Source organism: Vanessa atalanta, chromosome 4 (genome assembly GCF_905147765.1).
Source record: "Vanessa atalanta chromosome 4, ilVanAtal1.2, whole genome shotgun sequence".
Taxonomy (NCBI): domain Eukaryota; kingdom Metazoa; phylum Arthropoda; class Insecta; order Lepidoptera; family Nymphalidae; genus Vanessa; species Vanessa atalanta.
In genome coordinates this window covers 10,426,656-10,444,588 of record NC_061874.1, presented here as the reverse complement: position 1 = coordinate 10,444,588, position 17,933 = coordinate 10,426,656, and the positions used below count along the sequence as shown (strand labels likewise).

Here is a 17,933-nt window from a genome sequence, read left to right as displayed (position 1 = left end):
GATTGATTGTAATCAGTCGTAAATAGAAGAAGTATAACAAAGTTAAGGGCTTGGATAGAGAAGGGAAAATTACAATAAAAAAAGAAAGGGATAAAAAACAACGTTTAAGTGTGATTTGCAACGTATTTCATCAGGCTGTTCCAATGCAAATTGGTATATCTATCAAATTAGCAAATTTTGGATTCAAAACTCATTGTGCTTCACTGGGTATGAAATAAAGATTTTCGCTTAATATTTTCGTGTTCTAAGCCTGACTATCTCGGCTCTTATATCAGGTATGAACATTTCAGTATCATTTAATCGACATCGTAAATTAATAACGACAGCACAGTATGGTCAGTTACGTTGACAGCCAGCATAAATCTCTTGTCACGTTTCGTAACTGTGTCGCTGTAATAAATCTCGAAGGATAACGAACTACGGTTTCAACCACATTTTCAAGTGTTCGTCGTCAAAACGAAATATGGATAAATACTGTATACTATTCAGTGTTACTGCTCATTTACAGAAGGTTATATAATTGATTATATGATCCTATTCCGGTTTGTTAGAGTCGGTAAATGTAACTAAAAAAGTAAAAGTCAAAAGCAATGTTACTGAATATGACTGAACAAATTCAAATGTATATGAAAAGATATTCTATTTCAAAACAGATTCGCTTTTGAGCAGGGCGCAGAGGAAACTTTATTTTAGTTTATTTTTCAGTCAAGATTTATCGCAAACGAATAAAAGAAGTAAGTCATTACGTCAGCGGTCTACGGACTCAGCGATGTGAAGCTTTTGTAAGAATTCTGCAATTTATCTGAATTGGAAAGAAAGACACATTTTGTAGTTCGTGAAATACGAAATAGTCAACGAAGTCGTTAGTATAAAAAAAATTGAACTTCTAATGTATTATGTATAGATATATTCACACACGAAGACCCTTATACGTTAAACCGTCGGCATTTTAATGATATACTTAACAAATATAATCTTATTTTGTATTTTTTGTTATCTTTACCCTCGATCGTCTCACGCACACTAAGACATATTATAAGCACGAACGTCACTCACTCATAATAATCATTAATGCACGCCAATAATAATTTAACGTAGAGAGGCTCCCCTTCGTGAGTGTGTAGGTCTATAATTACATTAATCTTGTTCGTATCTAGTAAATTACTCATACTTCGAGCATGTTTTGATCATTGATTGATATACATGCTGATATTATAAGGAGAAATGTTTAGTAGTCGTTATAAAGTAATACGATTGAACTTTTATTACAACCTGTATCACATGACTGCCTATAAATGTTATTTAGGGTGTTGTAAAGTAAATAATGTTGTCTTTTTCTTTCGAATGTCAAATTAATGGTGATTGAAGGAGATACGACAGAGTTTGTCTAAACATCCGCTAAACAATGTTTATAATTATGGGGATCAGATTTCTAACCCTTTGAGTATGGTCTTATCAAATTTAAATGTGATTTAGGGGCTGGTTAGGTAAATAATGCTGTCTTTTTCTTTCGAATGTCAAATTAATGGTGACTGAAGGAGATACGACAGAGTTTATCTAAACATCCGCTAAACAATGTTTATAATTATGGGGATCAGATTTCTAACCCTGTGAGTATGGTCTTATCAAATTTATTACTACATAATACAATACTCGTTATTCAATTATGATTCCGGAGTTGATGAGATTATGCAATCACGATACATTTTAGATGACTTAGATGGGTCAGTAGTTCGAATACGTGAATCTTGAGCAACGATTATGGGTTCAAAGCAAGCAAGTACTTTGATTTTTCATGTGCTTAATTTGTGATTATAATTTATATCTTGCTCGACGGTGGAGGAATAATATCGTGAAGAAACCTGTATGTGTTGGATGAAAGTACATATATTTGAACTAGGCCCATAATGACATGACCTCCGATTACCTGACTTGCCTATTGGTTAATATATTTAGAGTCAGAAATTATTAAACAAATCAATCGCGATGTCTAACACTTTACAAACGATTAAAAATTAACAAACACTCTCATTATCATTAAATATATTGTAGAAAAACAATTTATTAAAATAATTTATTTGGGATTTAATTTTACATTAAATTTTTACAATAGTCAAACATGCCTCTAAAAATCATAATTTTTATTTTTAGATTATAGTGTAACTACGGCCACAATAGATATAAAATCTTAGCTCCCAAGGTTGGTGGCGCATTAGTGTGATGTAAGGAATGATTTTTATTTCATACAGTGCCAATGTCTATTGGCGGTGGTGACCACTTGCCATCAGGTGCTCATTTATATAAAAAAAAACGTTTAGGAAGAGATCAATTATAGGATTATATATATTTATAAAGAAGTGCCTCAGCAAAAAAAGATTTGAATTTAATGAGAGCATAGTAAACAAAACATACGCGGCCGACTCTATTGTGAAATAAATCAATGATTTACATTAAAATAGTACAAGAACTGGTAATTCTAGCTTGTCACTTCATTGAGAAGCGCTTTCCTTATATATACACATATATAAAATACTGCGTTACATCTTCAAGTAGTTTTGTGTATATTGGTTTAGTAGATTTTCATTTAGGCATTACAAACATATTTTTTATTTATTCGCATAAATAATAAAGTATAAAGCATAAAAGAAACCTTTTTACCACAATAATGATAAAAGAAAGGCTTCATTGGTAAGCGAATGCGGTGAATTAAAAGGGACTAATGGTCGGTACATCAGTCGGAAACGAGAATCATAATAAGGGACATATGAGATGGGTTTCAATCTCCACGAAAATTGAAATAGATCTGGGGACGAAACCTCGTTATGAGACCTTTACTATTATCGAGACCTTCAGCGCTCTTGAAATTTGGGAAAAGGACAAAAGTTTCTCTTGTAATGTTCGTGGATGAGAATATATTATTCAAATGTCATGAAGGGAAGGGATTTGTTTCTTTTGTTTTTATTAACATTATTTGATGTTTGTGAAATTATTATTATCAGTCTTGTTTAGTCTTTAGTCTTGTTTAACTATTGAATTACTATACATTTAACGTATTACTGCAGAGTCCTCTGGCATAGGCATTATCTCTGTCATAATGGCTAATAAGCACGTGAAGCCATTGCTTCTGGACCTGAACTCTTTCCGATCTTGCCAGATTGCCGTTCCATTGAATAATGAAAGTGTACCTGTTTTCGCGCTTATTCCTTCTTGATCAGGCCTTCGTGACCGAAATTGGTTGGAAGGACATCATCATTATATATAATTTCGTATTCAGTTTGCTGAATTTATTATCGTAAGCAACTACAACTACAACTTAGTGTATTTTTTTTATATTTCTTATTAACAATGTATGAATCACGTGTTTCAAATAAATGTAACTAAGATTAATCGTACAAAAGCCCTAGTTGCTCCACGCGATTTCAAAGATTAACCGATTCACATCCAAGAGTCGTAGTGTATTTTTTTACCCATAAATTTCTCAAGAATTATGCAATCACATAATTGTAGTTCTAGAAATTCGTACAGAAAACAAAGTAACTCGTATGAAAAATATCGGTTATTATGAAGAGCACGATTATAAATAAAAAAAATATTTTCATATTTTTCACGCTCAACCGATTTCTGAAAAGTCATTTCAAAATTGTGAACAAATAAAACGATTTAAAAAAAGATATCTAAATAATTAACATACCGTAATATTGATTAAAAGTTAAATTTGATTGTTATAGACAAGTATATATTGAAATAGAATGATTACAACATATTTGTTTGATTTCTAAGACTAAAAGGGAAGATTTAAAACATGTATTGAGACGGTTCCTAATAAACTTTTCAATTTGTTGAAATTCTCAATATTTGCAAAAGGAAATAACCGATAAATCAATTGAATTGATTTATTGCTCAGTTATTTGAACTAGCCGACCGTCATAAATCATTCACAGATGTTTTTTGTTAAAATAGTAGATGTTTGTTGATGGTTCTGGTAAATATTTGTACGAATCAACGTCGTTTAAATAAGCATTTTTGACCGTTTGTTTTCACTTGTTTTAAAATTGATATTTTCATGAAAATTGGAACGAACATGACGCATTGAGATAAATGACACGTATCGACTAATTAGGATATTGAAGCGACCCCGTGACGCCCTCGTATAGATGGAGTGAATGCCCCAGCTTTTTTAGTGGGTAGTATGGCGCACTCGGCCCGACTTAGATACAAGATAAATACTTCATAGAGAGGAAACGCGTAAATGCGTTTTTTCATAAAAAATTTAGCTACTAATAATTCAATTTTATCCAATTACCCCAATATATCTATTGTATATTTAATCTTAAACCATACTTTAATACCTTTCAATATATTTAGAAACTAGCTGTTACTCGCGGCTTTGCTCGCGTAGAATATGAATATTTTTACAAATTAACTTAAATATTACGTTAATGTAAGACCTCTTTGTATAACTTATTGCAGTATGTTTCAGCTCTTAGGGTAGAATATTCAGAAACACTTAAATACGTATCAACTCATTTTTATCGGTTTCCAAAAATAAATTTTCTAGCATCTAACTGCTAAAATGACAGACTTCCAGACTAACCTGTAAAAGGAATGTCATCTATATTTCCGTATACGTTAAATATCCAGAAACGTTTAAAGTCGTATCAACTAATTTTTAATCGGTGTCCCAAAAATAAAGTTTCATATTTTTAGATTAAAAAATGACGGACTTCCATAAAAACCTTCAATCCTTATTTCACCCCCTAAGTGGTAGAATATCAAAAAACGTTTAAACACGTATCAACTCATTTTTATTCGGTATCCCAAAAATAAAGTTTCTGACTGACTTCCATAAAAACTTTCAACCGCTATTTTACCCCTTTAGGGGTAGAATTTCCAATTATAACAATACTTTCATACAACCTTCCATCCCCCTTTTGAACCCTTTACAACACTGATTTTTCAATTAGAAAGTATGTCCTTTCTCAAGCTCTAGACTATTTGTGTACCAAATTTTATTTAATTCAGTCCAGTAGTTTTGGCGTGAAAGCCAGACAGACCGACAGACAGACAGAATTATTTTCGCATTTATAATATTAAATATTAGTATGGATTAATGAGGTTTCCATGTAACTTTTAATGCTGCCGCTAGACTGTCTAATCAATCGAAACCATTAATGTTTCCCATCCATAAACAATGTGCTTACTCTAAAATATAACATGAAGTGTAATTTGTTGTTTGAATATCTAATAAGTATACACGTTGAACCAACTTCGATTTAAAATCGATGCATTACTATAATAATATACATATATATATATATATATATATACATAACCGTATTTAAAATCTCCTTTTTTGAAGTCGGCTAAAAGGTACAAAATTGCAACATTAATGACATCATGAATTTACACGAAACTTTATTACCGATTAAGTTGAATTTCATAGAGAAAAATAATGAAAAATATACGTCACATCGTTATTAAGAGTATATATGTACATATGTATGTATGTATGAAAACGTTTGGTGACAACAAAATATGGTCAGACGAGTACGATTGAATATTAATCGAAAACAATACCGCTGACCAAATTGGAATTTTATTTTCAACCATAATCAACCGTGGCAATCAAAATGGAAATGAATAAAAAACTCAAATTCAATTATAAAACTACGTGTTTGATTGATGTGGATTTTTTTAGAGACTAGTTAGTTTAAGCATTTATGTAACTTAATGGTAATGTGAAAAATATTATTCGACCAAAAATTCATAACCGTACATTAAAATGTATGAAATAAGGTTTGTGGAGAGTGTCAATGCTTTAATAAAATAGTCGCTAATTCATTAAGCTTATGAAAATACACTGAATAACGCTTCTATTTGTGTACCTAGGGCGCTTTATCAGAAATATTTGTTATGAGATAATTAATCCGGGATCTCTACTCAATCTAACCTTTGTGTGATAAATGATGCTATTCGTATTGGAGATTATTTCAAGATTTGTATTACACGAATGAACACTTTTTCTTATTCCTTACCGAATACATTTATAAGATAACTAATAAAGATAATTATTTGGCATCGATCTTTTGAAATAATAGCAGTCGGGAAGATTCATAATAAAATAGCCGGTACGAGAATTGGTTTAGAAACAGTTAGGTAGAAATCACGTAGAGAGGAATAGAAAAAAATTATTTAATTTGTCGAGATAAAACGTGTAATGAAACAAAAGTTTAAGTGACAAGAAAAATATTAAAACAGAAATTATAACGAAAAAGGTATTATACGTAATTAAACCTCCTTTCATAATTTATAAAAAAAAAATGACAATGGCTTATTAATTTTACGTAACCAGCTATGTTTCGAATTTCATTACCGTATAATATACCGTATAATAACGGATGTAATACTGTTACTAAATATACTACAGAATGTTTTACAACGTTCACAGTTTTTCAGTCGTTAGACGATACAAACCGCTATGTCTATACTATGCTTTTAAATCTGTAATATTCATTTAAATTACATGCTGTGAAGGGTTATATTGATCTATATTAAATGCACTATGTATTACATGTACTTAATTGGATCTATTCTGTGTTGCTTTAAAACACTTCTAAAATAAGCCATTATTTCTCGTAAAAAGTAAAGGATAAAAAATGTTTATTGTGGGTTAGGCCTATAGACATATATCATCGGAGACTTTTTTAAAGATCTTCTTACAGTGTACAATACTGTACTAAATTATTTTGATCGATCTCATAGCATAGCATAGCATAGCATAGCCAGCATTTGCAATTTAAGCGCAAAAAATATGTTTATTTATGACATCACTTTAGAAACCTTTAAAATTATGAGTATTTCTCTACTATATTGTGCATGTATTATACATATTCCTCTTGAATCAATATATCTATTAAAAATACCGCATCAAAATCTGTTGTGTAATTTTAAAGATCTAAGCATACACAGGGACAGCGACTTTGTTTTATACTATGTAATGATGCAGCAGGTTAAAAGAACAGATTTAATATTAACAGGACTTAAAACTAAGGAAAATGTACTAATAAATTAATTTAAAAGCTACAAAAGATTATATAGTAGATTTCTCGTTTGTATGGAACACGAGTAGTCGATGTTATTAGTTGATGTTTTCTCAGAATAAAGCAATTCCATCTCAAATCCCAAAGCAATAGTTTGTAAAATGATTTTTTTTTTTAATTTATGGGTTTAAGGATATTTTATTTTGAAATAAATTGACATAAAACTATATTACTTATATGAATAGGTATAGTGTCTCACTAAAAAATAATTAAAACAAACGAACTAACTTTTTTTTTAAAGGTTTTGCTTTTGTTTGTGTCAAGAGGGCACAGATTATTTCGCCAATGTCACGTGCGAATGAACTCACTTTATTATCTAGGTGTGGGTGACAGTTATGTTTGACACTCACCAAAAGTCATGATACTTTAATAATCCCAAAATTAAAGTCAATCAACAATTGAAAAAATAAAAAAAATATAAACACACATCTTTTATTTAAATAGTTTTTGTGATAATTTTTTTTTTTTTTTTGTATTGTATGTAGAAGCTAGTTATACCATCTGCCTAATTATTAATTTATGTAGTGTGGTCGAAACAGCTCTGACACATTAAGACCACCTCTATAGCATTGTGCATATTTTTGTAATGTTGTTTATCTTTACTTTGGTGTACAATAAAGTATTTTATTCTTATTGATATTATTATAGCATAATGAAATTTCAATACTAACTCAAATAAAAACATATTTATTAGTGTTCGCTACATTTTTTCTGAAGCAATGGGATATTTTTTGTATATTTCAGTGTCGTGGTACCGGAATCGGTATATCTGCAATAACGTAAGATATCGCTGCCCAAAACGCGGCACAATCTATTACTCGATATTTATTTTGCGCTGTCAAAGTATCAGCATTTGTATGATGGTATAAAAAGTAATTATCATCTAGATTCAACAATGATGCTCCTGGAATTCCATTATTAACAAAAAGGGATAATTCGGATCCTGTATTATTAACAAGTTTTATCTTACTAATCGGCGAAAAAAGTTTTAAAATGTTTGCAATTAAACATTTTGCATTTTTAGATCCAGCTATTTCTAAGCCTAAAGGTTTAAAGGTTCCTGCATCGGATTCCAACACAAAATTGATGTTATCTAGCTCATTCATATGTCTCCTTATATACTCAGCTCCACCAATAAGGCCCTCTTCTTCTGCAGTCCATAAAATAGAGCGTATAGTTCTTCTAGGTCTTAAATTCAAATAATTTAATATCACAGGTACAAACCAACTAATCATCATTCCACCACCGTTGTCAATAGCTCCTTGTCCTACATCCCAACTATCTATATGACCTGAAACTATCACTATCTTTCTTGGCTCCAAACTTCCCCTCAGATCAATAATAGTATTTCGAGATGTTTTTTTATTTAATGTATTTAACATTGTTATGTTTATTGTAATTTTTTCTCCGTAATTATATAATCTTTGAATTAAATCGGCGTCTTCTATTGTAATAGCAGCCGCTGGTATCTTTTTGACGTTTTGTTTATAAGTTAATACACCGGTGTGAGGAGTATACAATGAAAAAGGCGTTAGACTTCTAATTAATACTGCAATGGCTCCCTTTTGAGCAGCTTTTATTGCTGAATAAACTCTGTATACTACGGTTTCTATATATGTAGTAAATATAGTATTGAATAAAACAATTTTCCCTTGTACATTATTGACTTCATCCAATTCTTCGAAGCTACGAACAACAATTACATCCGCAGTAATGCCATAACGAGGAGTTGCAACACTAAGTCCTAGACCAATTGCTGTAATATCTTTTACGCGAGGACGTATCATTTTGACAGATTCATAGATCCGTTGCCAATGTGGTACCTACAATCAAAGACTGTCTTATAACTAAGTAATTAAAAAGCACCTTTATTAGACTGTGTAAAGATATACCGAAACATTCTCCGTAAAGACATTTTTGATTCCACTGTGGTACGTAAGTCGCTTCATATAATCTATTGCATTTTCCAAGTTCTTACTTCCAGCAGGACGAGCCCCAAAAATATCGAGGAATGTTGAATATCTATCATAAAAATAAAATAATTAATTACTTAAAACTATAATGAACAAAGGGAAAACTTAATGCCTGAAGGTATTTTATTGTAATTATATAAGTCAACGTATAATAAAAACTTTTTCCTAAATCCTACTACCGGGTTAAGTCCTTCTCTCTTTTTTTAAGGAAGAGGATGAAGCTCCATCCAACTCCGTTTCGTGGATACATGTAAAAGATTTTCATACGCCATTTGGATGATATTTCCTTCACCGCCGTGCATGAGATAATTTTAAAAACAACTTAAGCACATGAAAATTTAGTTGTTCTTACCCGGGTTTGTACTCGTGATCTTCCTTTGAGATTTATGTGCTCTTACTAGCATCTGTTAATGTATGCGAAAGATTAATGGCAGGCAGTCGGAGGATGAAACTAAAAGTGATAGAGGATGAAGAAGATTTAATGTTTAATCAGTTTGGTTTTACTCACTTTTCATAAAAATCCTCTGAAATCAGCTTAGATTTTACCGTAGCCATAATATAATTGATTACAGGTTTATAAGACGAAAGTTTTTCCAATAACGGCTCATCAAAATGGCACTCATTTCTAAGAAATATACTTTCATCGTTGTCCAAATCGTGTTGTTCTATAATTTTTGTATAATAAATAAAAATTATTGCCAATATTGTTTTAAGATACATTTTTATTTACGTTTTTAAGATTATTACAGTATTTAAACCATGACCAAATATATTTAATTGAAAACCGTCAGCCTGTATTGGTGCAGGAAACCGATGTGTTAACGATTAACTGGTTAATAAAGAGAAGCAAATCAAAATGTTTTGTTTTAATTGGAACTTTATTACATCAACTCAAAAGTCATATTTGTTAATCATTGAAACGTATACACACCTAAAACTAATTAGACACTAATTCCACAAGCGTGAAATATTAGATTGTGTCGTTAATTAATCGTTTCCAATACAAAATAATGTGGTGATAAAAAATTATTATTCAAATATAATACGAATTTTTATGTAAGTACTTATAGAGAAAACTATGTTCAGGATTAATTTAAATAATTAGCTTAGCATAATTTGATGTATCTGAGTAAGAATGAACAAAGTAATTTGTCTAAATTTTGGTCTAAGACTGCACTACAATTTTTTTTTTAATTTATTCTTTCTATTAATTATTTAAATATGCGACGTATAAGAAATTACTGATAGGACCTCATAAGTTATTATTCTAATATAATTTGTTATTGTATGAGTACCAATGACTTACAAAAATATTCACAACCTACAATCTAAACTAATACGAAAGTAACTCTATCTACCTGTGGGTCTGTCTCTTACGCTCTAACGGCCAAAAAAAATGATGAATTTGATGAAATTCACTATGAAGCTTCAGCATGAGAACCAAGTCTTTAACTAAGGTTATTTTTTTATAACTAACACGTGTCGACCAACCCCTAAAATCGGCGACAAGTGCTTATCAATAGGAATGAAGTTTTAAGGCTGACTTTATACTGTAGAAGTTGGTACTGTGCTGCAGTGGATGAAAGTAAAAGTTATCATGAAAAAAAATACACATATATGCCAACATTCACGGTGATCCGTAAAACAGTATTGAAGTATATTAATCTCAAACAGATGTACTGCAGATGTATATTTAATTTTATTTGTTTATTTGCTTTTATTATAAAGCAAGACTTTAGTTCAAGCGGTAGATCCCGCTCGGCGGAGACGACAAAGATGGCCAATCCTGATGCCCGGCGTTTCAAAGATGGGGCGAGACACCTTAGTGTTGTGGACGCGTGACGTGGGTACCTCTAATGGACATCGAGGTCTGTTCCAGACGGTCCTAAGGAGAACGGCACTTGGGATGGCCTCATGCTACCGCACGCACTAGCAATAAGTGGAAGATCATCTTAGCTGAAGGTTTCCACTTTGAAAAAAAAACATCATAAAACCATCAAGGCGTCAATTAAAATATATTTTATCTTATTAGAATATATTATTTATTATATATATAATAAACCTAATTATAATATGGTAATTAAAACTTTTACAACTACATAGGGTACCATTGAAAATCAGCGTTGGGTTTTTGGAACCCAACTTGGAAGCTGAATGGTACACCTTTAGGACACGTTAACTATCGTTGTTTTGTTTTGTTGTTATTGTTTTTTTGTAGATTAAGTTAGTTAATGTTTTTCATTTTTGTTGTTATTATTTTTTCATTTTTTATAATTGTGTCGTGTCCTAATAAAGATTTCTTTTCTTTTCTTATCAATGTTTTCTATAAATATTAAATTAATCATCTATTTTAAGAGCTCACTGTAGATTTGCTAATTTAGATTTGAAATTCAATCATTTCTCTTAAGCAGTTACATCTACTAACTTCGAATTTAGTAGGTACTATTGACGTCTTTACAGTTAAGCCTTTCAACACAACATTATTTTTCATTCACACAAAATTTTGTTGTGATTTTGCTGATAAAAATATTTAAATGAAATATTTTTCGTTATAAAATTCGTAGAAAAATTAACAACAGATCAAATGCTTTGAATTTTATGGAAATCTACTGCCACTACAGTTCTGGTATTTTTCAAAAATATAAGGAAGAGGAATATAATATAATCATAAAACATTTGCTTAATGTAACTAATTACAATAAAAGTCCCCCCACTGTATCTGTCTACTTGTCTGATCGCAATATACTTAAAAAACTATTTAATATATATTGTATGTAATGTTTGATGTGCGATTAACGAGGACAGCTAAAGTGTATAATTAATTACTATAAGTTTTCTATATATTAGCTGAAATATGTTAATGATTGTTGAAGATATCGGAAATAATTTTGCCGACTGGAAGCTCCACTGCTGTGCGCCGCGTAAACCATTACATGAATTAAATTTATTACGATAATAACGTTTTTTGAGAACTAATAATTTACACGTGTGAACCCGAGACGAATAGCTAGTAACAAATGCAAGTAACAAAGCAAATCAAATTGTAATAAATTAAGCGTCGGATTGATATTTCTAGCAATGTGGAAAGTTTGTACAGAAATTCGCTGCAGAAATTGCATCGAAATGCATTGAACATTGCGTATTGAGATTGCATCATTTGTGTACTGGAGTGTTTCGTACACAACCGATATCAAAGGGGATATCAAAGGGATGACGTTGCCGACAAGAATAATACGAGAATAAAATACTATTACTGTTAAAATAAGAATAGTTTTTGTTGTGGTGTCTTTTTTTATAAACAAGTTGTTTCAAATTCATTGGCGAGAAGTTTATTAAATAAAGTTATAGTTTTTGTTCGTTCTAATTTGCTACACTCTCTTTATCACACTCGACGCCATTTTTCTTTGATAATATATTTTTGTCTTTGGTTATATATATATATATTTCTAGACAGACTTTCAAAGCAGAGAAGGCGTCGAAAAAAGTAGTAACCGACAGTTGGCGCAACACTAGTAAAGTAGTATGACTTTATTTACTTGGTGGTAGGGCTTTATGCAAGCCCGTCTGGATAGGTACCACCCACTCATCAGATATTCTACCGCCAAATAACAGTACTCTGTATTGTTATGTTCCGGTTAGAAGGGTGAGCGAGCCAGTGTAATCACAGGCACAAGTGACATAACATTTTAGTTCACAAGGTTGGTGGCGCATAGATGAAGGAATTGATATTTCTTACAGCGCCTTTGTCTATGGGCGTTGGTGACCAATTACCATCAGGTGGCCCATATGGTAAAAAAAAAGACGTTTGGCGAATGTCGAGCGTAGCTGTCACGCACACAAAGATAATAAGGTGGCTCGTTTGTTGCAGTTCTTGTGTAATGCGACAACTTTATTTTGTAGATATATAAATAGTGTAAGATATAAAAACAACAATGTTACACTCATTTATTGTATTTCCAATACTAATATGTTTCACTTTGATTTACGAGATATTATTTTAAAATGCAAAGGTATTACATATTACAACTACAAATTAATATACAAAACTTGACACTATTTATTATACTTTAATCGTATTCACAAATTATCTTAAAATAACCATGTTTATATAGGGAAAAAGTACCAGGACCAGTTTTACTTTTATCCAAAACTTTTAGTCCGCCGTTTTTTAGTCCTACTAGGGCGCCGAATAAAATGAGTTCGGCATCTGTCGATCACGTGAACTAATCTCGCTGCAGATGTCGCCATTTGTCAAAACAGACTAGCCAATAGCTAACTGAACACATTTTTATTATAATTGAAATGGCGACAACAGATACTTGTATTCGATTACAAGTAGTACAAGATACGGTTGAAAAAAAAAAACATCTCAAATTCAACTCAACTTTTTTTACTTGAATTTCAAGTAAAAAAAGCGTTGATATATTATTAATTTAAAAGTTACATATACTCATAAGTTAAAAAAAATAATCACCACTACGTAAGGAAATCTAATGGGTTAATTAATTGTTTCTGAGAAAATAGCATTATCTCGTTGGAGCAGCAAGTTTTACTTGTTTTATTATATCATGATAATGAATGAGCTATTCTTAGACAAGCAACAAATCAACAACGGCGTGATTTTTAAGGCATTTTTTGCCTTGCACAACCACTCTGGAACCAACTTCTTATGGCGACATCGGCCTTTTCTGTAAAAAAGAAATATTTAAAGATACCCAGGTACTGTTTCTGGATATAGATCGCAAATAGTAATCTCGAAGTAACATTTAGGGATATATCAATTACGTGTTTGTACATCAGTTAAAGGTCACTGATTAATCGATTTCACGTTATATTCTTGGAAACTATAACGAAGCCTTCGTTAGCAATTCATACAAGGCTAGCAACCCGTCCGCACTTTTCACGGTTAAAAATACGAGTAGAGTTTAGTTAGTCAGTCATAAATTTTTAAACAAGTACAGCAAGAGTAAGTAAGACAATATTTGTATATCTTTAATATATTTGTATATCTTGAATATACAAATATTATCTTATTTGCTCTGGTTTTTTGATTTTGATTTTTTGTATTTTTGCGCATCGTTCATTATATTAAAACTTTTTTCATTATATTAAAGCTGTTGTGAAGTTTTTGGCATAGTACCATAAACATGTACGCGTTAATTAAAAAACAAATAAAACTTCATAATAATTTGTAAATATTATAATTGGTAAATATTTGACTGAGATATCCCGAGTGAATTTGAGTTTTATCGCCCGTCTTCAGCTGCGGTTCCAAGCCTGAATGATTCATATCCAAATTAATTGATACCAGACAGTAGTCTATGAACTGAAAAGAAGTAACAACCATCGTCAATTTTTTTGATGCAATTTTTTTGGCTGGCCGTTTCGGCAATCTCAAGATTGACTAGCCAATTGGGCCGGACATATTATAGACTATAAGTATGTGCTCAAGAACAGTCTATTTTACCCCACTATTAAATTAATGCTAATCTGACACGACCGGAAAGAGTAAGGTGAAGAAGCAATAACTTTATGCACATTGCACGGGAGCCTATACACTGGCAATATCCAGACACCGGGCTGCTACTGACATTTTTTGTCAGAAAAACCTAAAAACTTTTTAATGGCCTGACCAGGGATTTGAACATAGGACCTTGTGATCTGCAGCCGTACAGCTAGCCATCAGACCAACCTCTGAAATTCTAAAATTTATCTATGTGGAGTATGAGTTAAGAACAAGTTCATCAAATAGAGAAGTATATAATTTTCTTATACGTACATTGTAATAGATACCTTTGTACTAATTTGAATTAAAACCCTGTAATCTTTATTGTCTTTTGGTACTAGTAGACCTTTTAATTTATTATAACTATGAAAGCTAATTGATATTACCCCAAAGGTTTTGAATTATTCGTAGTAAAATGTTTAAGCCAAGAGGAACGAAAATTTTCCAGTACATTTACTCCGAAATGTACCTTAAAAGTAAATCAAGCGTCTTTCACACGAAGTAAACAGGTTACTTTTGTGTTTAGAATATTGTTGGAAAAATCTTGTTTCTTAACGCCAGTATCTACAAAAGAAATGCAGGCAAAAAATATATTTATTGACCAACGAATATGTGCATTAGCACGTATCGAAAACATTACGACTGAACCAGACACGGTCATCAATATATTTTATAAAAAGAAGATAATTAATATTAAAACACTTAAATATAAAATTGACACGTCTATTTTATTAATAAGAAATAGCACAGATATGCAACGGCTTCAATATAAATAGTTTTTGTACTGTGAAGGCATTCGTGCCCACTTCTTACTTACGCTGGCTTATAAAAGTCACGTAACTTAATATATTTATTATAAAAACATTTATAAATTCTATAACTAAGAGCGTACCCGACAAGCACTACTAAATGCTTAATTTGTATTTATAAAGAATCTCATGGTCGACGGTGAAGGAAAACATCGTGAGGAAAACTACACGAAAATCTTCCAAATATGTATTAATACAAGAACCCGCATTGGAGCAGCGAGGTCAAGTAAGCTACAAATCTTCCCAACGAATCGAGGAGGTCTTCCCAGCAGTGGGGCATTTACTTTATACTTTTATATATACTATTACTACAAACATTGGGTGTATCCGGGTTCCATTCCCGGCCGATTCGATGTAGAAAAAGTTCATTAGTTTTCTATGTTGTCTGGGTGTTATTGGTACCGTCGTTACTTCAGATTTTCCATAACACAAGTGCTTTAGCTACTTACATTGGGGTCAGAGTAATGTATGTGATGTTGTCCAATATTTATTTCTTATTTATCCGTGTACTCAGATGCATATTAAACACAACTAAAGTTCCCAATTTCATATAATTAAAGCTTTTGGTAACGTCCTCGTTATGAAAAGAAAAGTATTCGGTAAATTTAAGACTTCTTTGCCTCGTTACAGTTGTTATAAAAGTAATATCATCTCGCTTCGAAGGCAACAATGAAATTATTTTTTTCCATAAAGTGCTCCCGGTTATTTGAAGCAAAGATAACTCTTTTGACTCGTTTTTCCGTTATAAAAATAACATATTTTGTTCAAGAAATGTGAACTGACTTTTGCTCTTTAAAATATTAATTGACTTCAACAGATTTTAGCAATTAGTCTCTGTCGCTTCTTATTTTAATTTTCGCACGAAAGCGTTCTTTCTAATGTTTATTTCATTTATTTAGCCGAGTCACTGCTTAGCTCGACTCTTGTTAATTTGATGCTTAAGGTGCCACTTGAAAGGAATATATAAAGGAATATAATATCAACCTACTAACAATCATAATCAATATAATTGACGTATCATGAGATTTATTATTATAAGAAAAACGTTTAAGTATACCCGCCTACATAAGCATTTCAGACATTTTTTTTTGTTTGACATATTTAAATCACTTGTTTGTACAATATTCTAAAATAAACCATAAATTTATTTTTTGAGAAGTTACTTAAATTTTGGACTAATAATGTTTCAAATTCCTTGTCTAAAGTGCGAACTAGCAACTACTACGAAGAGTGACCCGCTGTCTTCGTAGTAGTTGCAATGCAGCAAATTTTATAATATATAAAATTTAAATATCACCCGCATCACCTAAATGTCCGAAAATCCACAACAGCGCGATTTTTAAGATATTTTCTGCCCCGTACAACCACTCTGTGGAACCAGCTTTCGCCGGCGGTTTTTCCGAACCGATACGTCTTGGGAACCTTCAAGAAAAGATCGTCCTCCTTCCTGAAAGCCCGGCAACGCACCTGCAAGCCCCCCGGTGTTGCAGATATCCATAGGCGGTAGTAGTCACTTTCCATCAGATGAGCCTCCTGCTCGTTTGCCACCTATAACATAAAAAAATAAAAGCTACTCGCACTATATGGACGATCATACGAGTTACTCACACTTGCGAGTAGGACAGTAGCTCGTGTTCGATTAACTAGGTCAGTTTTTGATAGCAGACACATCACTCGCTATGAACGTACACGTGAACTAGGGTCCCGGTAGGGACCTAGGTACTTTAGTACACAGCTCGCAACGTCTGTCATCATTTAAACATCTAAGGCATGCCGAGTTACCGACATATAAATATACAATGTTGTCAACTGACTAGTCAGCGGCTCGCACTGGGTAAACTAGGCTTTACTAGTAAAATGAACGAATTGACTAAATTATTATAGACTATATGTAAACTCGGCCTCGATCGGGCAAAATAAATAGAATTAAACAAATACCGTTTAACTTTTTCTTTTTAAATAACATTTACTTTTTCATAAACGTTGATCTATAATTTAATGTGGATCCATTTAGTCTACCGTACCCCTGAACTGATTATTTGGAACAAACTTTCTAAACGCACGCGTAAGTATCAAACATGACCTTCCGTCGAACTGTCATGTCATTGATTTTTATAGATTAAATATATGAATTATACGAATTTTGCGGATTATCAGATAAAAAAAAAAAATTAACGATGTAGAATTATGGATAGGTTTCAATTGGGTTTATTGTAGACCTGCACGAAATTATTAATATAGATTAGCGTTCGTTTTGAGTTGGTATGCGTAGATAAGTAAAAAATATCCTTTTAATGCGAATAAAATATTAAAAATTGCAAACAAACGTAGGCTAATGGACCTAGCAGCTGATTGCGTGCAGGAATTGGAGCGTTCATGATTTTATGTTCTCTGGTAATTTAATTTAGTGTAGTGTTTTATCCCTCTCTATACGGTAGTATAATAGAGTTGTACAAATCACAATATAGATGATACGCAACTATTATAATTGGTAGTAAGACAAAGGACATTTTACTTCCAAAGATTGTTAGGGCATTGGCGATTT

General features: G+C 31.7%; 1 protein-coding gene across 1 annotated transcript; it reads right to left on the bottom strand.

The window, feature by feature from the left end:
* Positions 1-7,840: 7,840 nt before the first annotated feature.
* Positions 7,841-9,345, bottom strand: LOC125077995 (carboxypeptidase Q-like). The gene is made up of 3 exons (XM_047690129.1): positions 9,341-9,345; positions 8,993-9,122; positions 7,841-8,923 (listed from the first exon to the last, which is right to left on the bottom strand). The coding sequence occupies exons 1-3, from the start codon at positions 9,343-9,345 to the stop codon at positions 7,841-7,843; spliced, it is 1,218 nt and encodes a 405-aa protein (XP_047546085.1).
* Between the last annotated feature and the right edge of the window lie 8,588 nt (positions 9,346-17,933).